Below are 23,998 nucleotides of genomic sequence, written 5' to 3'. Positions count from 1 at the left end.
AAATTTACTGAATGATCTTAAAGACCTAAATAAATGGAGAGAGATTACATGGTGCTAAAGACCAAAATAATGTTATGAACATGTCAGTTTTCCCAAGTTCATCTACATGGTTAATATAATGCACATAAAATTTAAGTAAGATTTTTTCCAGCAAATTTGGCAGACCGACTGTAAAACATATAAAGAGTAAAGGGTTGAGACCAGCAAGGAACATTGTGAAGTAGGTTAAGCAAAGGTAACTTGACCTACAAGTTTTTAAGAGTAACTATGAAGCAAATTATTATTATATTAATTATAGCAATGCAGCATTGATATGGGGAAGATATATTAGTCAGTGGAGTAGTACAAATGGAGGAGGATCTGTACTTATCAGAAATTTTGATATATGACAAAAAACGTCATGACAAATCAGCAGTGAAGAAAACTACTACAAAATGAGAACGGAAAAGGTGATCATCCATAAGGAAACAAAAATCAGCAAGAAAAAACTCAGATCCGTCACAGGATTAAATGTCTAAAGCAACCTTTAAAGGTTTAAATAGAATATTTAGATAAATAATCTGACACCGAAATAGGGAAGGGTTTCTTAATACTCAAAAAGAATCAACTGTTTAAAAAGGCGGATTTTACTATATCAACATGAAAAGGTGTTGTGCAGAAATGTCATTAAAGAAATGAACAAACAAGCTACACATGGGGAGAAAATCATCACAGATGTGTATGTAAGTGACAGAGGAAGAATGTGTGCACGCGTGCGCGCGCACGTGCACACACACACACACACACACACTCTATTATCCTCTCCTGTGCTCCGTAATGGTTATCAAACATGTTAGTTCTTCAAGGTTGTGTAAGCTTTTCAAATTCCCGTACTACGATGTATAACTCTGGTTGTTTGGACTTTCCTAGAACAGGTGAGGTAGGAAGTAAAATCATACTTCTGTAAGACACAGAAAGAGATTCCTTTGTGGAGTGTTGGAAAACTGTAAACGTGATCCAGGAGGCAAATATAAACAGTACTAACAGTAACTTAGGATTTTTCATACTTGTCATGATTAGGATCCCACAAGAGAGAATACAAAACACACACACAGCATAAAAGAAATGCAGAAACACATAAAAAATGTCTAACTCCTGATTCTTTTGTCCTAAGTTTCTACCAGCACAGAACCCTGCCTCCCTCCCACCCCAGCATCTCTTACTATCCCACCAACGGCCACCTTTGGCTATCAACTTGTCCCTTCAACTGAAGCGCTATTCTGAGACATGAGAGCCCACCATGGACTCTATGAAACTGAGCTGTTAATGGCCGGTAAGATGCAGGATTGCTAATGTTGAGGTCAAGTCTCCTGGCTAGTTTTTCACCTAACAGGTTTATTATACTCTTCCCTTAAACACAAAATGTAGACACAGAACACCTCAGCAAATGTTGACCGTGATCGTCACATTATCCCCGGGCCCTTTTAATATCACTTGATTTTCCCAGCATCTTTATTATAATTTTTATTATGTTCCTTATTCTTAATTAGCCTTTTTAGTATCACTGAAGATTGAAAAGATTTTAAAACTTCTATTTAAAAACTTCAATGTTTTTCCATTGTTACATCTTAATTTCTGTCTTTGTGCAAGGACTTCAAGTTGTATTTTAAAAGCATATTGCTTAGTGGTTCTTGGGTAGCTCATTTGGTTAGGTGGCTGACTTTGGCTCAGGTCACGATCTCATGGTTGATGAGTTTGAGCCCTGCACTGGGCTCTCTGCTGTCGACACAGAACTCACTTCGGATCCTCTGTTCCCATCTCCCTCTGCCCTTCCCCCACTCCTGCTCTTGCTCTCTAAAAAATAAATAAGCATTAAAAAAAAGATTGCTCGAGTGCTTCCTTTCTAAAATTTTCCATCTTTTAAATGACTCTCCCCTAGAAACACCTCCTATCCCAGATTCCCAGTTTATACATAGACATTAGAAGTTTGGATACCCAAGAAAAAACGTTACCTTTTCCCTCACCTGCACAGTTGTGAAAATGTTTTCATACCTTTAAAGATTGTGTTTAATATACATAGGAACTACCATAAGCTGAGTGTTGAGGCTTTGTTCTGAAGCCACAAGAGTTCAACTGGGGTGCATCTCCTCTGTGCCAAAAGAAAACACAGGCAAATTTGCCTGCATGCTTTTAATTTGGAAACACAATCTTCTGCTTATTTCAGCAAAGCTATCAGGCATGCCAACTCCACCTTAAGGGGGTGTCTGAATCACAAGCTGTGGTTATCAGTTCATGCAAAATGGGGGAGGAAAAATGAAATTCTTCGAATAATTTTAATGTCTTTAGACTTTATTAGTCTAGTTATAGTACATACACAATAAACACCTGATGAAGTAAAGAGTGGATTTAACTCAATGATTCTTCACCTGAAAAACTGTAACTGCCTAGTTTCCATCTGAGCCTTGTCATCAAGACCCAGTTGCCAGGATTCAAGTGCATATTATCTTGTACATTGTAGGTACTCAATAAAATTTGAATTGAACTGATGGAACCTCAAATACAATGTAGGCAAGACAATGATATTAACTCTCAGAACAACAGCGTAATAGCTTACAGTCATGAGTTTGAATCCATCTGGGATTTGGATTCTTAAATTTATAGAAATGGTGCCAGAAAGAGCAGGTACCCGAGGCAATTGTACCAGTGCCCATAGAAAGCAGTAGCTGATTACACTGTGGATCCCTCCACAGTCTCATTTGTGCTGTCCCACACAGGAAGTTAAGCATAAACATGTCTGTTTGTCTATTTAAGAATCAAGATCTGTTTCATAAGCACATAATAATCCTTTCAACATCTTTGATTATGCTTTACTGAACCGGCGTTAACAATACTTCTTTAGGTCTTCACATGAGGACAGTTGCAGAAGCTGTTTGAACTTAATGTGTATGACTGGGTCCAGGATTGCTCAATTCTGCCCTAGGGACCCTTTAAGAGATAAAGATTTACAGTTCTGGTTTGGTTGCTCCTTAGGAGACTAATGTTAGCAATCATCCAAGTTTACCACCCACTCTAACACACAGATTTATGCATTTTAATTTGCTCTAGTTATATTGATGTTGACATTTAGTGTCAACCTGGCATTTCTTCCTGAAGCAAGAATAACAGATATGCTGGACTTAACTGAGAGCACAGAAGAGAATTTAAATGGTTTGTCCCGATTATCTAGTATGCTTGCAAACAGAGCTGAGATCAGGATTCCTGTCACTCTGACCTCTGATTTAGAGCACTTGCCAGCACTCAGCATTACTCCAACACGAATGGTATAACCAAGTTCATGTAGATCCTTGTGGTTCATATATTTATTGTCCATTATGCTTAAAAGACTCCCACCCCCTTTAACCACTCAAAAGCCTCATGTGAGCAAGATAAATGGTCCTCCTTATGTGTGCTCTCCTTGCAGTTAGTGTGTATCTTGGTCATTATCTTTGATTGAGTAGCTTCCTTTCCCCTATGTTTATGGGTCTAAATGAGGGATATAAACATGAGAGCTCAACCAGGGGAAAAAAGGGCCATGTATTTGCACAGTAAAATACAAGCAAGGAGATCATCAGTTCTTGGGGGGGTATGAGTAGGGTAAGAGTAGTGCTGGCCAGGATCTAAAAGAGCCCAAGGAAAATGGGCACATTGCCAGCATCAGCCAAGTGAAGAACAGATGTCCAGGGAACGGTCACTGGAGCCTGAGCCACAAGTCAGGGAAATGGCTGCTGTGGCTCCCGCAATCAAACAAGATGTGCCTCATTGCCAAGGTGTCAGTGCTGATAGTAGGAGGGATCCTGTCTGTGGGATCTGAGTATCCATGGAAGGATGAGAGAAAATGCAAAAAAAGACTCAGAATTCCTTTTACCTTCATAGGAAACATCTTTCACACTGCTAGTAAATAACAATATAATCATTTGTGTTTGCAATACGTGTAATCCAGCTTCATGAAATTTTGACACTTTCTCACATTTTAGAATCCTGAGAATTTTAGGGGTAAGATAAAACCCTCCCAGACCCCCTAACATGTTCTAGTGCCTTATGGAGATCTATCTTCTTTTGAAAACTGTCTGCTCATGTCTTCTGTCCATTTCTTCACTGGATTATTTGTTTTTTGGGGGTTGAGTGTGATTAGTTATTTATAGATTTTGAATATATCTAATATGTCATTTGCAAATATCTTTTCCCATTCTGTCAGTCGTCTTTTAGTTTTATCCAATGTTTCCTTTGCTCAGCAGAAGGTTTTTATCTTGATGAGGTCCCAATAGTTCATTTTTGCTTTTATTTCCCTTACCTCCACAGACACGTCTAGAAAGAAGTTTCTGCGGCTGAGGTCAAAGAGGTTGCTGCCTGTTTTATTCTCTAGGATTTTGATGATTTCCTCTCATAGTTAGGTCTTTCATCCATTTCGAATTTATTTTTGTGTATGGTTTAAGAAAGTGGTCCAGTTTCATTCTTCTGCATGTCTCTGTCCAGTTTTCCCAGTGCTACTTGTTGAAGAGACTGTCTTTTTTCTATTGGATACTCTATCCTGTTTTGTTGAAGATTATTGGCCATATATTTTAAAAATCAGTAAGCTTTAAATCTGGAAGCTTTAGAAACTAGTGGGACTTAACATTAGGAGAGCCAGAGGGTGACAGAAGTGGAGTCCTCACCCTTCAAGAGTCAGCATGTGAAAAAGCCTTGCCTGAGACACCACACAAAAGCAGCAGTTGAAAAGGGGGGCGTACATGAAGGAGATTTACTGACTAATTTTAGGACATGTGCAAGAGGGGCAGGGATTTGTAGGTGATTTGTCCAGGAACAAAAGGGCTGGCAGGTACTTTTTTCTTGCCTTCTGCTAGCCCAGAATGCTGGATGCTTCTAGGAGACCATAATAACACTCTCCATCTACTTTGCTTTCACCATGTGTCCTGCCCTGGTGATTCCCTTATGGACCTGCTTGCCCAAGTCCCTCATCTTAGCACATACTCATCCAAAGTGATTACTACCCTGCCACACCCAGCAGGAAGCCCTATCTAGGACCAGCATCCCTCAAAAATGACTCCTGCCCTGGGAAGGGATGGCAATAACTCCACACACCAGCACACCTGTAGTTCCTGCAGCCTTGGCTCTGAGCTGGCTGTGCAGAGTGCAAGCCCTGCCTTTCAGCACACAGAGAGCCAGGCTGAGGGTTGGTTGCACCCACCAGCAAGCCCATGGCAGCTACAGCCAGGCAACTCAGCAGTTACGAACAACCCATGCCCTGTACACCCACAGCAGGTGAAGTGGGTCATTGCAGCCAGTTGGGCTGAGATGGGAGATGACCCAAATAGATAAAATCATGAATGAAAATGGAATTATTACAACCAATCCCTCAGAGATACAAACAATTATCAGGGAATACTATGAAAAATTATATGCCAACAAATTGGACAACCTGGAAGAAATGGACAAATTCCTAAACACCCACACTCTTCCAAAACTCAATCAGGAGGAAATAGAAAGCTTGAACAGACCCATAACCAGCGAAGAAATTGAATCGGTTATCAAAAATCTCCCAACAAATAAGAGTCCAGGACCAGATGGCTTCCCAGGGGAGTTCTACCAGACGTTTAAAGCAGAGATAATACCTATCCTTCTCAAGCTATTCCAAGAAATAGAAAGGGAAGGAAAACTTCCAGACTCATTCTATGAAGCCAGTATTACTTTGATTTCTAAACCAGACAGAGACCCAGTAAAAAAAGAGAACTACAGGCCAATATCCCTAATGAATATGGATGCAAAAATTCTCAATAAGATACTAGCAAATCGAATTCAATGGCATATAAAAAGAATTATTCACCATGATCAAGTGGGATTCATTCCTGGGATGCAGGGCTGGTTCAACATTCACAAATCGATCAACATGATACATCACATTAACAAAAAAAAAAAAGAGAAGAACCATATGATCCTGTCAATCGATGCAGAAAAGGCCTTTGACAAAATCCAGCACCGTTTCTTAATAAAAACCCTTGAGAAAGTCGGGATAGAAGGAACATACTTAAAGATCATAAAATCCATTTATGAAAAGCCCACAGCTAACATCATCCTCAATGGGGAAAAACTGAGAGCTTTTTCCCTGAGATCAGGAACACGACAGGGATGCCCACTCTCACCGCTGTTGTTTAACATAGTGCTGGAAGTTCTAGCATCAGCAATCAGACAACAAAAGGAAATCAAAGGCATCAAAATTGGCAAAGATGAAGTCAAGCTTTCGCTTTTTGCAGATGACATGATATTATACATGGAAAATCCGATAGACTCCACCATAAGTCTGCTAGAACTGATACATGAATTCAGCAAAGTTGCAGGATACAAAATCAATGTACAGAAATCAGTTGCATTCTTATACACTAACAATGAAGCAACAGAAAGACAAATAAAGAAACTGATCCCATTCACAATTGCACCAAGAAGCATAAAATACCTAGGAATAAATCTAACCAAAGATGTAAAAGATCTGTATGCTGAAAACTATAGAAAGCTTATGAAGGTAATTGAAGAAGATTTAAAGAAATTGAAAGACATTCCTTGCTCATGGATTGGAAGAATAAATATTGTCAAAATGTCAATACTACCCAAAGCTATCTACACATTCAATGCAATCCCAATCAAAATTGCACCGGCATTCTTCTCAAAACTAGAACAAGCCATCCTAAAATTCATATGGAACCACAAAAGGCCCCGAATAGCCAAAGTAATTTTGAAGAAGAAGACCAAAGCAGGAGGCATCACAATCCCAGACTTTAGCCTCTACTACAAAGCTGTCATCATCAAGACAGCATGGTATTGGCACAAAAACAGACACATAGACCAATGGAATAGAATAGAAACCCCAGAAATAGACCCACAAACATATGGCCAACTCATCTTTGACAAAGCAGGAAAGAACATCCAATGGAAAAAAGACAGTCTCTTTAACAAATGGTGCTGGGAGAACTGGACAGCAACATGCAGAAGGTTGAAACTAGACCACTTTCTCACACCATTCACAAAAATAAACTCAAAATGGATAAAGGACCTGAATGTGAGACAGGAAACCATCAAAACCCTAGAGGAGAAAGCAGGAAAAGACCTCTCTGACCTCAGCCGTAGCAATTTCTTACTTGACACATCCCCAAAGGCAAGGGAACTAAAAGCAAAAATGAACTACTGGGACCTTATGAAGATAAAAAGCTTCTGCACAGCAAAGGAAACAACCAACAAAACTAAAAGGCAACCAACGGAATGGGAAAAGATATTTGCAAATGACATATTGGACAAAGGGCTAGTATCCAGAATCTATAAAGAGCTCACCAAACTCCACACCTGAAAAACAAATAACCCAGTGAAGAAATGGGCAGAAAACATGAATAGACGCTTCTCTAAAGAAGACATCCAGATGGCCAACAGGCACATGAAAAGATGTTCAACGTCGCTCCTTATCAGGGAAATACAAATCAAAACCACACTCAGATATCACCTCACGCCAGTCAGAGTGGCCAAAATGAACAAATCAGGAGACTATAGATGCTGGAGAGGATGTGGAGAAACAGGAACCCTCTTGCACTGTTGGTGGGAATGCAAATTGGTGCAGCCGCTCTGGAAAGCAGTGTGGAGGTTCCTCAGGAAATTAAAAATAGACCTACCCTATGACCCAGCAATAGCACTGCTAGGAATTTATCCAAGGGATACAGGAGTACTGATGCATAGGGGCACTTGTACCCCAATGTTTATAGCAGCACTCTCAACAATAGCCAAATTATGGAAAGAGCCTAAATGTCCATCAACTGATGAATGGATAAAGAAATTGTGGTTTATATACACGATGGAATACTACGTGGCAATGAGAAAAAATGAAATATGGCCTTTTGTAGCAACGTGGATGGAACTGGAGAGTGTGATGCTAAGTGAAATAAGCCATACAGAGAAAGACAGATACCATATGGTTTCACTCTTATGTGGATCCTGAGAAACTTAACAGAAACCCACGGGGGAGGGGAAGGGAAAAAAAAAAAAAGAGGTTAGAGTGGGAGAGAGCCAAAGCATAAGAGACTGTTAAAAACTGAGAACAAACTGATGGTTGGTGGGGGGTGGGAGGGAGGGCAGGGTGGGTGATGGGTATTGAGGAGGGCACCTTTTGGGATGAGCACTGGGTGTTATATGGAAACCAATTTGACAATAAATTTCATATATTAAAAAAAAAATAAACTACAATAGTTTTGTAAAAAAAAAAAAAACCCACAATTTCTTTATCCATTCATCAGTTGATGGACATTTAGGCTCTTTCCACAATTTGGCTATTGTTGAGAGTGCTGCTATAAACTTTGGGGTACAAGTGCCCCTATACATCAGTACTCCTGTATCCCTTGGGTAAATTCCTAGGAGTAAATTTAACCAAGATGTTTACTCTGAAAACTAGAGAACATTGATGAAAGAAATGGAAGATGATACAAGTGGAAAAATATTCCATGCTCATGGATCAGAAGAACTGATATTATTAAAACATCTATGCAACTAAAAGCAATCTACTGATTCAATGCAATCCTTATAAAATACCAGTAGTATTTTTCTAAACATGAAAGTAAAGAATCCTAGAATTTATATGGAACCAAAAGATCCTGAATAGCCAAACAATCTGGAGAGGAGGAATAAAGCTGCAAGTATCACAATCCCAGATTTCATGATATACTCCAAAGCTAAAGTAATCAAAACAGTATGGTACTGGCACAATAGATACATAGATCAACAGAACAGATAAAGAGCCCAGTAATGAGCCCATACTTATATGGTCAATTAATCTATGACAATGGAGGCAAGAATATGCAATAGGGAAATAACTATCTCTTCAACAAGTGTAGCTGCATGGACAGCTATATGCAAAAGAATTAAACTGGACAACTTTCTTACACTCTATGAAAAAATAAACTTAAAATGGATTAAAGACTTAAATGCGAGGCATAGAGCCATGAAACTCTTAAAAGTAAACACGGGCAGTAACCTCTTGGACACTAGCCTTCACAACATATTTATAGATATATCTCCCCAGGCTGGAAAACAAAAGCCCAAATAAACTATTGTTACTACATCAAAATAAAAAGCTTTTGCACAGCAAAGGAAATAATTAACAAAATGAAAACGTAACCTACTGGATTGGAGGAGTTATTTGCAAATGATGTATCTGATAAGGGATTAATATCTAAAATATATAAGGAACTTATATAGCTCAATGCCAAAAAATTGTAAAAAATTAAAAATATAAAAAAATGGGCATAGGACCTAAATAGACATTTTTCCAAAGATGACATACAGATGGCCAACAGGAACATGAAAACATGCTCAACTGTGGGAAATCAAATAGTTATGTCCTGGTTAAGAAGATTACAGGAACCTATTACACTGCTTTCTGAACCTTCTGAAAACAGCTGACCGGTATCTCATTAATGCATATTTAGGGGTTGGGTCCTGCCTGTGCTCATTAATTCCTTAAACCATGTTATCTATGGAATATCTTATCTTGTCCTCCACCCTGCTTTCAGCATCTGCTCTTTTGTAATCTTGGGAACACCTTGTTTTTCTTTTTTTTTTTTTTCATGCTTTCTGTATGTTCTTACTGGCATATCGCCACTGACATATTGTCCAATGTTTTCCCTTTAATGTATGCCTAATAAATATGGGAGCTTGAGAGCAGCTCTGAGAGACTTCCCTCAGCCTTCCTCTCACCTCTCTTGACTTGAATGGAGTCTTGAGTAATCCTTTATGCTGTCCTCAGTTTTGCTGGACAAAGCCAAAAGCCAAACCCATGCCCCACGTTACTAATCATCAGGGAAATGCAAAACAAAATACAATGAAATATCACCTCATAGCAGTGGGAATGGTTGTATCAAAAAGACAAGGTATAACAAATGTTGGAGAGGATGTGGAGAAAAGGAAACACATGTGTACTGTTAGTGGGAAGGTGATTGGTATAATCTCTGTGTAAAAGAGTATGGAGGCTCCTCAAAAAATTAAAAACAGAAATACCATATGATCTGGTAATTCCACTACTAGGTAAATAACCAAAGAAAATAAAATAAAAAGACTATTTCAAAAAGAGATAGGCAACTCTATGTTTATTGAATCTTTATAATAGCCAAGATAAGGAAGCATCCAAAGTGTCCATTAAGAGATGAATGTATAAAGAACATGGGATGGATGGACATACACACACACACACACACACACACACACACACAAACACACAGAGGAATATTACTCAGCCATAAAACGAATGAGTTCTTGCCATTTGCATCAATATGGATGAACATAGAGGTACTACATGAAGTGAAATAAGTCAGAAAGACAAAGAGTTAGGATTTTACTTATATGTGGAGTCTAAAAACCCAACCAACCAACCAACCAACCAGACAAACCAAAAAGAGAAACAGACTCATAAATATGGAGAGCAAGCTGGTGTTTGCCAGAGGGAAAGGGGAAGACAGGTGAAATATGCAAAGGAGATGAAGAAGTACACACTTATAGGTGTGAAGTATATAAGTCAGAGATGGAAAGTACAGGACACAGAATATAGGCAATAACACTGTAATAATAACGTATGGGGACTACACCTATTATGGTGAGCTTTGCGTGATGTACAGAATTGTTGAATCACCATGTTGTACATCTGAAACTAATATAACAGTATATGTCAACTATACTTGAATTTAAAAAAAAACATGATCCTGAAAAACACGGCAGGACTAAGCAACTTTCAGAGATTGGAAGAGACTACAGAGATGATTACTAAATTTAATGTGGGATACTGTCTTGGGTTCTGGAACAGAAAAAGGACATTAGTGGAAAAAATGGTGAAATTCAAATAAAGTCTGCACTTTAGGTAATAGTCACTAAAGTACCAATGTTAATTTCTTGGTTTTGTACATTGCACATTAATTCTACAAGATGTGGGGTGCCTGGGTGGCTCAGTCGTTTAAGTGTCTGACTTCGGCTCAGGTCATGGTCTCACAGTTCGTGAGTTTGAGCCCTGCGACAGGCTCTGTGCTCACAGCTCAGAGCTTAGAGCCTACTTTGGATTCTGTCTCTCTCTCTCTCTCTCTCTCTCTGTCCCTCCCTCACTGTGCTCTCTTGCTCTCTCTCTCTCAAAAATAAACATTAAAAAAATTAAAAAAAATTATACAAGTTGTTATTATGTAAAGTTGGCTGAGGCCTATATAAGAACTCTCTATGTTAGAAACTTTCTATACTTATAAAATTATTTCAAATTAAAAAATTTATAAACTGTCTTAAATGGTAGAAGTAATATATTTCTCTATGAAATGTTTCATTTTCCCCCTATCATCTACCAAACAAATGTAGCAAATAATTGAACATGTCCACACAGATTGGTGCCACCACTTTCATCATTTCAAGTTGCCATCTATACATGGTATAGTTCAGGGCTCTTCATCTTGCTTGGTATGTTTTTCATCTATAAAAGCTACACTGCTTTTTTTTTTTTTTTTTAATAACATGTCTTGGTATATCTTATTTTCTGGGGAGTGGGTGGTACATCTACTTTTGTTGCTCTAAATTTTCCAAATTAGCTACCCAATGGCCTTTTTTGTTCACATGTTGTTAGGAATCAGTGTGCCTAGAGTAAGGCAGAAAGATGGAATACTAACAAGATGCTGGTTCCTTCATTTGACCCAACACTGGGTATACCCCAGAAGTGACAAGATGGTACATTTCAGGTAATAGTAAAAGCTCTAAGAAATTCCTAGGAAGTCCAAGATAATTGCCTTCTGATGTACCTGATGGAGGTTAGGGTTTAGGAAGAGGAAGCCAAGCCAGGACAGGAGAAAGCTGGTAGCCATCAACAGGGAAAAGATTGAGGCAAGCATTCTGCATCCTTTGAATTTCCTTCTAATGCCCTGGTTAAACATTGATTGCTATCTTGCGACTCCAGAGGAGAAGCAGCAACATTTTTCACTACCTAACTTGTAGTACAATACCATCAGCCACCACTAGAGAAACCTGAGGGTAGAGAGGAGAAACCTACATGGGCAAATGAATCAGTTAGTCCTAGACTTTAACTCCTCCCCTACTGCCACACATGGGAATGCTATTATCGTTTTATTTGGGACAGTACTTTATTGTGTGGCACTTCTTCACGCGTATAGCGTGTTTAGTATTCCCAACCCTTTGCCCTAAATGCTTTAGCAACATGGTGTCATTACAGAAACCCCTAAATTTCCTTCACAGGTTTCCAAATACCATTTTTGGTTGAGAAGCTGTGGTTTAGAGGATTAGATCACAAGAAGATGAGAGATCTTGGGAAAAACTGTGCTTGGGTGGAGGTACAGCAATGTCACTTGAGATCACTGTCACATTATGTCTGTGGGACAGATGGGAAATTGGGAAGGATATATCAAAATAGGCTCTTAGCCCTAAAGAACCCTTCTAAGAATCTCTGTAAACTCGCCACACCAAGGGCACAAGCTACAGCTTAGAATTTGGCTTATTCTCCTAGGGAGATATTACTGTCGATAGTAACAGATAATCTCCAAGAAATGTGACATCACAGGAAAAATGAGACATCTGAAGACACAACCATTACATAAGAAAGGGAAAAAAAGATAAACAAGAATTAGGTTTATCACATCATTAGAGAGGGAAAAGGGGAGATACTTATTATCTCACTGTAAAGCAGAAACAAGCAGTCATAAAAAAAGAACCAGTTAAAGATTCTCAGTCTGAAATAAATAATACCTGAAAGTAATAGTCTGGTGCAAGAACAGAATGCATATAAAAGCCCAATTAGTAAACTGAAAGATCAGGTTGAGGGACTCCCCCGGAAATCATCAAATAGCAAAGAGTTTAATGAATATGAAAGACAAGTTAAACGATATAGACAAAGAAATAAACATGCCAATATCCATAAGAATGCCAGAAAGGTAGGGTAAAACCAAGTAAACAAACTGAGATGCCACATTACATTCAAGTACATAGGAAAATCACAAGTAGAACACATACTGGGTCATAAGGAAAACCTCAGCAACATTCATTATTTAAATGTAAGTTACAATGAAATCACAGAATTTTGAGTGAATAAAAATGAAATTACTTTTATCTAATGGTGTAGCATGCCATCAACTTACACTGGTGGAAATATGCAAATGTAAACATAGATATTACATACTAGTAAGAATTAAGACTAAATGAGCTAGATGTCAATGTCAGGAATAGAAAAGAAATAACACAGTAAACCTGAAAAAATAGGGAAATTATAAGTAGAAGAACAGATCTTAATAGGAAATAAAACAAAGAAACAATAATCAACAGCTAATAAAAACTAATTCTTAGAACAAAACTAAAAAGTGAGCAACTTTCCAATAAGTTTGATCAAAGAGAAAGGATAAATATACAGATAATTCATTTAGAGAATAAAAAAAGGTATACTACAGCTGATACAAAGACTTTTGATATTATGACTATATCAATATATTTGCAAAGCTTGACCTAAGAACTATTTTCAAACTATATGACAATAAAACTGATGGGAGAAGATCTAAACTCAAAAAAGGTAACTATTCTGTGCACAGTGCCTTCCTTCCAAAGACTACAGCATGGGAGTAGGGGGAGACTAACTTAAACAGTAGAGAAACATGACAAACATAACCTCAGACAGGTGATCAAGGTCAACATCAATAGTGACAAATCATATGCATCCTTGATATGCGGTGATACAAAGGACACTTCACCGCTGTAGTCTTCTTCTCTAAAACCCATAAATTCAATCTAACCGTGAGAAAAATACCAGATAAATCCCCACTGATGAACATTTTATGTAAAATACCTAATCAATATTCCTCAAAACTAAGTCATTAAAAACAAGTGAAGTATGAAAAACTATTAAAGCCAAATGGAGTTTAAAAAGACATATCAGCTACATGTCACATGGGATCTTGGACACACAAAAAGACATTAGATTAAAACTAAAGAAATATGAATAAGTACAGTTTTAGTTAATGATAGCATATCAATATTGGCTCATTATAACAATATACCATAGAATAGGTGTTATAATAGTAATATATACCACATATATTTATATAAATGATGATGTTAATAGAAAAGTGCAAAGTATTTGGGAACTTTGTACTATCTCCCTCTTTTTTCTATAAATCTAAAAGTGTCTTAAAATTTAAGATGATGAAAAATTTAAAAATGTAATTATTAAAGAACATGAATTCACAATTAAAAAAAAATCCCTCCCCAACCTGTACCACAAGGCACAAATTTTACCTGATTTTTACCTGATTTTATCTGTTATAAAAATTATTCAGAAATAGAGAAAAGGCTAAAAATTCCTCAAACTACTTTCTGAGGAAAGTAAAGAAAGAAAAAATTAATTTCACCAAAGGACAAAGCTGAATTATCTTTTTAAAATTTTGTTAAATGTTTATTTTTTATTTTTTTTTAACGTTTTATTTATTTTTGAGACAGGGAGAGACAGAGCATGAACAGGGGAGGGTCAGAGAGAGGGAGACACAGAATCTGAAACAGGCTCCAGGCTCTGAGCTGTCAGCACAGAGCCCGACGCGGGGCTCGAACTCACGGACCGCGAGATCATGACCTGAGCCGAAGTCGGCTGCCTAACCAACTGAGCCACCCAGGCGCCCCTGTTAAATGTTTTTTTAAATTTTTTTTAAATATGAAATTTATTGTCAAATTGGTTTCCATACAACACCCAGTGCTCATCCCAAAAGGTGCCCTCCTCAATACCCATCACCCACCCTCTCCTCCCTCCCACCCCCCATCAACCCTCAGTTTGTTCTCAGTTTTTAACAGTCTCTTATGTTTTGGCTCCCTCCCACTCTAACCTCTTTTTTTTTTTTCTTCCCCTCCCCCATGGTCTTCTGTTAAGTTTCTCAGGATCCACATAAGAGTGAAAACATATGGTATCTGTCTTTCTCTATATGACTTATTTCACTTAGCATCACACTCTCCAGTTCCATCCACGTTGCTACAAAAGGCCATATTTCATTCTTTCTTATTGCCACATAGTATTCCATGTGCCCCAAAGCTGAATAATCTTAAATAGATTACTTTTCCAAGTGAATTCTGTTAATATATAGGAGAAGAAAACCATGATGGTTTAGTTTTGTCCCAGGAAGACAATGATGGACATCCATTGTATTTTCCGAGGAGGGACCCACTCAGAATCCCAGGGTTCACATGGAGGTGATTTTAAGCTGAAGACATTTGAGATTTGATAGATGCAGACAGAAACCTTCTTGGAGCATCCCTTATCTGACTAAAGGCAGCAACTTCTGGGAAATGAGGCTACCACAAATGTCCCTCTAGGGAATTTTAATGGCCATGAAAAGGACAAAGAGCACCTGCATAAACCAACATTATCACAAACTTTCTTCTATCCTATTTGTTCTCCTCAAAAACAAATGGTCTTTTCTAAAGAAACCTTTTTGTTCTTCCCAAAGAGTCTGCTCTCCCTCCTCCCCTTTCTCTAATAAATTAGAAAGATAATCCTCTAACTTTAAACATTTGAGAAGACTGCTACTTTTTGTTGGCTCCCATATACACATATATAAACCTTTTCCTCATGTTCTTCTGTCTTTTGTGAGTGTAATTCACAGGACTCTAGTTACTAAATATGAGACAATAGAGAAACAGTTTGTCCTCCCTGACCATCACATTCACATTTAGATGGAGGAAATGTGGTCATTTCAATTGATGCTTAAAAAGCATCAATAAAATGCAGCACTCATTTATAATTAAAAAACAAAACAACGTAAAAACGACCTCTCAGAAAACTAGAAGTCGAAACTTGACTAGTATAATAAAGAGTATTTATTAAAGCCCTACATCCAATGCGTTACACTTACCTGTAAAATTTTACAAGGATTTATACTAGTTAGCAATAAATTAAAATTGTTTATCATCAGAACTTTTACTTAATATTTCCCTGGAGTTGTAGCAAAGGTAGGAAGACCTAAAAAGGAAGAAAAAAAAAAAAAAACAATGACAGATAAGACAGGAAATGAGAAAATTGCCTGTTTCATTAAAACACAGAACCCTATATAGAGAATCCACAAATTATTAGAAATAATAAGAAGATTGATTAAATTATTTGATACAAGATTATAAGTGAGTTGAATATTGTCTCCCCCAAATTCACATCCACCCGGAACCTCATATGGTGACCTTATTTAGAAATAGAGTCTTGGCAAATATAATTCATTAAGGATGTAAAGATGAGATCATTCTCAATTTAGGGGAGGCCCCAAATTCACTGAGTGAGATCTTCAAAAAAGAAAAGACAGAGAGAGAAGGAGATCCTGTCAAGTCTGAAGTAGAGATTCGAGTTATGTTACCACAAGCCAAGGAATGCTTGGGGTCACTAGAAGCTGAGAGAGGCAAGGAGGAGTCTTCCGTGAAGTCTGCAGAGGGAATGTGGTGCTTCTGACACCTAGATTTCATGCTCCCAGCTTCCAAAACTATGAAAGAATAAATTTAGGTTGTTTTAGCCACACAGTTTGTGGTACTGTGTTATGGCAACCCTAGGAAATTAATCCACATATAAAATCAATCGTATTCCTAGGCAGTAATAATGACCAATTGAAAATTTATCAGTAGCAATTCTATTTGCACTAACATATAAAATTAACACCAGATATAAAAGATTCTTATGGACAACACTATGAAGTGTTAAAGGACATAAAGGAAGGCATGAATAAATAGAATAGTAAGTAATGTTTATTAATAGGGGGAATATAACCAGTAGTATTTACCAGCACTTCCTACCCCCTACCACTATGTGGACAGTTTCTTCTTTTATATTATAGTTGTACTTTTACTTTTGTTATTTCTTTTAAACTTGGATTGGGCTTCCAGAGCGACCTCTCCAAACCCCAATTTCTGTGCTAATGCACAAAAGGTGTCAGTTCACTGAGGAACTGCCCCATATGTGGAACGCTTCATGAATTTGAGTGTCATCCTTGCACAGGGACCATGCTAATCTTCTCTGTGTCATTCTAATTTTTGTCTGTGTGTTGCCAAAGTGAGCACTATAGTTGCACCTTTAAATTTTTTTAAGTTTGTTTGTTTACTTATTTTGAGAGAGGGAGGGAGGGAGGTCATCCTTATTTCCATATCTTGAACTATTTATAAATTTTCCCTCTTCAGTAAAATGCTGTAGAATTTTGGAAGATAGTTTTTTTTTTTTAATTTTTTTAACGTTTATTTATTTTTGAGACAGAGAGAGACAGAGCATGAACGGGGGAGGGTCAGAGAGAGAGGGAGACACAGAATCTGAAACAGGCTCCAGGCTCTGAGCTGTCAGCACAGAGCCCGACGCGGGGCTCGAACTCACAGACTGTGAGATCATGACCCGAGCCGAAGTCGGACGCTCAACCGACTGAGCCACCCAGGCGCCCCCTGGAAGATAGTTTTTGAAAAGATAAATGCTCTTTTCTATTTCAAGTATTTTGGGGAGTTTTTATCATAAATAACTATTATAAATGAATATAAATAACCTTATCAAATGCTTTTGTGCATCTATAAAAATAAGCATTAATTTTTCTTAAATCCCTTATTGGGATTTCAATGAATTACACTGATAGATATTTTATTTTTAAAAGATCCTGAGAGAAATCACATTTGGTCACAAGGTCACGATTACTTCACCTTATAAGGGAAATTTATTTATTTATTTATTTGAAAAACCTGGGGTATAAAAGTGAACTCTCATTAAATAATATAGTTACTTAATTTCAATAGGAAGATACTTTAAATATTTTTAGCATTAAAATGACATCCATTTTTACTATAATGATACCAAATACCATTAAAATAGATGCAATTACTTCAGTAGTTAAAATTCATTTTGGGAATATAACCTGCCAAGGCATTTTTCTCTATATTAATTATATAATAGTTCTTATCTCCTCTCATCAAGGAATTTTCTTTTTAAACTATTACACATTTACCCTTAGGAATATGCTAACAAAAGAGGTGTTATACATGATTCTCAACATTTGTGTAATTCAAACTTTAAGGGGAAAAAAGAAAATCCAAGAATTAAAAAATAGAGCAAAAGAACTTTGTGGAAACAAGGCAAATGATATCACACTCACTGCAAAGGTTGGCAAATAAGGGGCATCAGTTCTGAGATTATGTGTGCTGTAAACCAGCACATGTGTCCCGAAATGAGAGGCACCAATAGAGGGTTCATCTCATGGAGCACACCTGCTGCCAAGAGGTCCTAAATTGAAAATAGCCCTTATAAAACCAACTTTAATATCCCTAGTCAAGTTGGATTCTTATAACACGAGTGGTTGTTCATCACTGTTAGAGATGTCTTATCTTATACACTGATAGATTTGGCTAACGTTTTACTTAGGACTTCCATATACCTATGTTCCCAAGTTAAATAAGCCAGTAATTGTCTTTTATTGTATGGTCTTTATCAGCTTTGGCATAAGGTTTCATAGGATAAATTGTAGGTTTTCCCTTTGTTTTCTAAAACAACTTGTGTAAGATAGGATCATCTCTTCTATAAAAAGTTTGATAACTGTCACTTGCAAAAACCATCTAAGTCTAGTGCTTGCTTAGAGAAGAAAGTCTTTAAATACCATGTGTATTTTCTTAATGCTTACTGTTCTAAGCTTTTTATTTCTCCTTAAGAGAAGTAAAATTATGGAATTTTATGTTTTTCCAAAAATGTATCATTTCCCTTAGCTTTCAAGTTTGTTGGTTAATAGGTTTATAACATTCTCTCTTAGCTTCTGGAGTGTGTGTGTGTGTGTGTGTGTGTGTATTCTCATTCTGTAGTTCAAGACTGTCAATCAATTTTTAAGAAACATTTTTTTTAGTCTTTTCACAAAAACCTTATTTTAGTTTTGTTAATACTCCCTATGGCATAGTAAAAAATATATTGGTTTCTGTCCCTGGTTCTTGAAACAAAGTTCCTAAAACTTCAAATTTCTTGAGTAAGTGCTTTTTAAGAAATTTTTTTCTTAATGTTTATTCATTTTTGAGAGACAGAGAGAAACAGAGCATGAGCTGGGGAGCATCAGAGAAAGGGGGAGACAGGATCTGAAGTAGGCTCCAGGTTCCGAGCTGTCAGCACAGAGCCTGATGAGGGGCTAGATGACATCATGACCTGAGCCGAAGTCAGACTCTTAACTGACTGAGCCACTCCAGGTGCCCTGAGTGTTTTTATTCATAATGAGCCCCTTTAGACCACAACTGAGCTTATGATAACAAGATGATTCAGGGTAAGGCCCATAGATAGCCTCAGGATGAAGACTAGTCACCACAAAGCCTAAACACATGATTAAAGAATGGGAGCTTACAGTCCTCCTGGGGAGGGAAAAGGGCTGAAGACTGAGTTATAAAAACTCCTGAACAACATTTTGTAGAGCTTCTGGGCTGGTGAACACATCAGAGTGCTGAAAGGGTGGTACATCCAGAGAGGGCATACAAACTCTGATCTTCCTTCTCATATTTTGTTCTGTGCATTTCTACCATTTGTTTCTTACTTGTATGCTTCATAATAAATAGGTAATAGTAAAGTGCTTTCCTGAGTTCTGTGAGGGGATAATCAAATAAGGGGGGTGGGTGTTGTACGAACTCCCAAATGTATACTGGTTGGTCAGAAATACAGGTGGCCCTTGAGACTTGTAACTAGTATGTGATGTGGGAGCTGCCTTGGACTAAACCCTTAACCTGTGGGGTATGTGCTAACTCTGGACAATCAGTGCTAGAATTGAATTGTCAGACACCTAGTTGGTGTTGGAGAAGAGATTGGTATGTGGGTGAATGACATATTTGGTGTCAGAATAAAACCATACACTCTCCATTGCTTTTTGGTTCTCTATTGATCCTGTTTTTTTTTTGTTTGTTTGTTTGTTTGTTTTCTGACTTGCTTGTTGGGAATGTCTTCTCTGATTTCTTAAATTCAAGAGTTATGTAATTAAAACTTCCTCCTTTTAAATGTATTCAAGGTAAATTTCCTTCTAATTTTGTTTAGAGGTAGGTTACAAATTCTGACATATATCAATTTTGTTGTTGTCTAAACTAAACCATATTAACATCATACTTAATGGAGCAAGGCACAATGGATTCTAAGACCAGGAGGAAGTCTAGAATGTCTGTTCTTACTCATCTTACTGACAGTAAACTTGAGATTTAGGAGCAAGGCTGAGAGAGATTCCAAAACATGGAAAGCCTGCTGAAGCTGTGGAAAGGGTAAGAAAGCTGAGCAACATTACTTGGAAGCAGTCCAAGCATTCATCAAATTCACTGCAGTGGCCTGCCAAAGTGAGGGAGATGCAGAGATGGGGAGGACTGAGAGAAATCCTTCCAAAGCTCTTCAGGCTGCATTCATCTAGTGTTTATCAGTGATCTCCAAAGGTTAGAGATGAACCCCTTGGCTATAGAGGATTCTATTAAGGGGCAATAACCTGAGAGTGAGACTGGAGAGCCAACAGAAATCCCCAGAGACCCAAAGAAGCTAGCATCATGAAACAGAAATTAAATGGCTGGTTTCTAAAGCATGGAGGGATCTATGGAGTCTTATGCATGATCAAGACCAACCTGTATTAAAGAGAAATCTCTGATCCTGCCCTCAACATTTCTAAAGCAAGTGATGAATGGACTGAAGCTTAAAGTGTAGCAAAGCCCTGGGGTGTCTGGATGATTCAGGTGGTTAAGCATCTGACTCTTGGTTTTGGCTCATGTGAGTTAGAGCCCCAAGTTGGGTTTGTGTTGACAGTGTGGAGCCTGCTTGGGATTTTCTGTCTCTCTCTCTCTCCCTCCCTCTCTCCTGCCTGTATGGTCATTCTCTCTCTCATAAACAACAAACAAAAAAGGTGTAACAAAGCCCAGATATGGCTCAACTACAGATTCAATTGACTCAATCCTGCATTCTGGTAACTTGACAGAAGGAGCATGCCCTTTTTAGAGAGGGAGTAAATATAATTTATTTCAATATCTACTATTTATTTATACAAAACGTCTGATACAGAATCAAAAATTACAAGTCACATAAGGGAGACTCAAAGAAGGTCTGTTTGTTGGAATCATTAGATAGGTATTTTAACATAACCATGGCAAATACAGTAAAGAATATAGGGGAAGAAAATTGCACAATGTGAATAGATGAGGGAATTTCAGCAGAAAGATATAAATTATTAGAGAACCAATTATTTTGATGGAACTAATAGATGGAAATGTTAAAAATGAAAAAAATAATGCAGACATGAAAATTTATTTGGAATTATAGCAGACTGGACTTAGAAGAAGAAAAGAACGGCAAACTTGAAGACAAGCCAATAGCAATTATACAAAATAAAAAACCAAAATAAGAAAAGCAAAAAAACCCAAGAGAATATCTAAGATCTGTGGGGCAGTATCATCTGGACCAGTATACAATTAGAGGACTAAAAAAAGAAAACAGATATTGGCAATAAATATCTCTGAAGGGATAGTGACTGAAAACTTTCTAAAACTGATGAAGTACTTCAACTCACAGAAATAAACAGCTCAAAAATCTCCCAGGAAAACAAAACAAAGACTTCCTTAGCCAGTCATATCATGGTCAAACTGTTGAGAAGCAAAGATGTCAAGTCTTATAACAGCCCCCCAGAAAAGACACACTACATACAAGGTGTATTAGGTCTCCTGAGAAACACAATCTGTAAGAACACAATCTATAAGAAACACAATCTATAATACATTGTAGAGTTTATAGCAAAAATAGATAACTGGATAACAGCGCACAAAGGGTAACAGGGAGTAAATAGAATGAGACTGCTGAAGGTTCCTACATTAATCATGAAGTAGCATATTCCTAGAAAATAGACTGATAAATTAAAGATTCACTTTAGGGGCGCATGGGTGGCTCAGTTGGGAGAGCATCCAACTTCAGCTTAGGTCATGATCTCACAGTTTTTGAGTTCAAGCCACAAGTCGGGCTCTGTGCTGACAGCTCAGAGCCTGGAACCTGCTTCGGGTTCCATGTCTCCCTCTCTCTCTGCCCCTCCACTACTCATGCTCTGTCTCTCTCAAAAATAAACAAACATTAAAAAAAGATTTACTTTATAGAGTAGGGGTGAACAATTTCTTTTGTTATAAAGGATCAGATGGTAGATATTTAAGGCTCTACAGGACAGAGTGTCTCTCTCTCAAGTATTCAACTGCTCTGGTGTTGTAGTGCAATGTGCGAACAACCATAGATCATATGTAAACAATAAAATTTTATTTAGAAAAACAAACTGGGGCCATTTTTGGCCTGTAGACCACGGTTGTTATAGATGAGCAACCACTGATTCTAAAATAAAGAGGTATAGCTAGAAATTCAATGAATCATGCAAAGACTTGCAAATGAATTTCATAGCAGCATTATTCCTAATGACTTCAAATTGGAGACAATCTAAATGTCTGTTACCTGGAGAATGTGGTATAGAAAAAATGTGGTATATCTATACAGTGAAATAGCAGTCAGCAGTAAACAGGAATGTACTGCTTACACATCCTAGGACCTGGCTGAACCTCAAAACTACTGTGCTCAGTCAGTGAAAGAAGGCAGACACTGGAGATCACCTTATTCCATGATTCCACTTGAAATATGAAAAATTTGAAATGTCCAGAAAAGGCAAAGCTATAGAGACAGAAACTACATCAGTGGTCGCTGGGGTGGGGACGAAGATGAGAGGAGAATGGAGATTAATGGCAAATGGGCATGAGGGATTGTCTTGGATATCTAGTATAATGTATGGAGAAATTGAATCACTATGTTATACACCTGAAATGAATTTAACATTGTGTGTCAGTTATATTCAAGTTGAATAAAAAGTCTAAAAAATAAAAACAAAATAAAGAGGGATAAGCCCCTTCAAGAAGAGATGAGATATACAAACCATTTTATCTTTGATGGAGCACAGAAAAAAGAGAAGAGAATGATAGAAAAAGGAAAAAAGAAAATTGTTTAAAGACCAAATGTGGTCTAGTGTGCTAATTTGAAATAGTTGGACCTATCAGAAATGAGCAGGCCACAGTCACCCACAAGCTCATCCTCATGGCTCTTCACAGGTATTCATGAGGAGGACTGAGGTCTGAGCAGGAGACTGAGACGGTACCACTATTTGGTGCAGACCTGAAGCAAGATATTGGCAGCTGCTGAAGGGTAAGCATAAAGCCTTGTAGACTTCTCTTCCAACCCTTAAGCAAAAGCCTTAAACTGCTTGAGGAAAGGCTAACAACTCTTTAGCTCCCAGGGCCCAGACAAAACTTCATTGTTGAGAAAGAAGGTTAGAAATACAACGTCTGCCTTGGAAGATAGACAGGTAGCTTTCCTGTTCCCAGGACACAAGCAAAGCTCCGCAGCTGCAAAGACAGGACTTAAAGGAATAAGCTCTCTACTTCTAGGGAAGGGGCAGGAAGCCACATTGGAGCCAGGGTCTACACTGATAGCAAGTGAAGTTCTGCTACCTCTGCGAGTAGGGCAGGAAACTCCTGCCCAAGACCAGCCATGGATCCAAGCGAGAGAGTGGTTGCCACGAGGAGGAGGAACAGGAACTCAGAAAGTCTCTCTCAAAGACTCAGGCTCACAGGACTTCCCTAAGACTGGGGCTGGACCAGGAAAACCGAGAATCTCTCAGGCCTCCACTCCAGGCTTGATACCCAGTAACAAAGGCACAACATCAGCCTGTAACTGGTAAAGGGAAAACACAATGACATTGGCCTCAAAGATGGCTGAGAGCACAGGGGGCAGCAGGAATTCTGAGCAAAGACCCTCCTAACTCTCAGCCCCCACCTGAAGCATAGGGCAACAAAGAATTTGAATCTAGAGGTGCACTCAAGGTTGATAACACAACCAAGAAAATGTTATTATGGTGGTGCTAGGATAGCAACAGTGCTCCATCTTTCTGTATCCCAGATTGAAGTGGGATTTGAAACTGGATTGGACCTCAAAAGG

At 38.0% G+C, this 23,998-nt stretch overlaps 1 protein-coding gene and 1 non-coding gene across 2 annotated transcripts in view; both read right to left on the bottom strand.

The window, feature by feature from the left end:
* The window catches only part of NXPE4 (neurexophilin and PC-esterase domain family member 4), a 28,662-nt gene extending 27,607 nt beyond the window's left edge, over positions 1-1,055 (bottom strand). The window contains 1 exon segment of the mRNA XM_049641157.1: positions 952-1,055. Coding sequence (XP_049497114.1) covers positions 952-1,053 — 102 coding nt within the window. The 5' untranslated portion in view covers positions 1,054-1,055.
* Positions 1,056-16,978: 15,923 nt separating this feature from the next.
* Positions 16,979-17,085, bottom strand: LOC125917250 (U6 spliceosomal RNA). Its single transcript, XR_007456127.1, has one exon. It is a non-coding gene; the product is annotated as a U6 spliceosomal RNA (small nuclear RNA).
* Positions 17,086-23,998: the final 6,913 nt, after the last annotated feature.

Source organism: Panthera uncia, chromosome D1 (assembly GCF_023721935.1).
Source record: "Panthera uncia isolate 11264 chromosome D1, Puncia_PCG_1.0, whole genome shotgun sequence".
In the NCBI taxonomy this organism is placed as follows: Eukaryota; Metazoa; Chordata; class Mammalia; order Carnivora; family Felidae; genus Panthera; species Panthera uncia.
The sequence above is the reverse complement of the archived record's forward strand: the minus strand, read 5'-3'. Positions and strand labels throughout refer to the sequence as shown.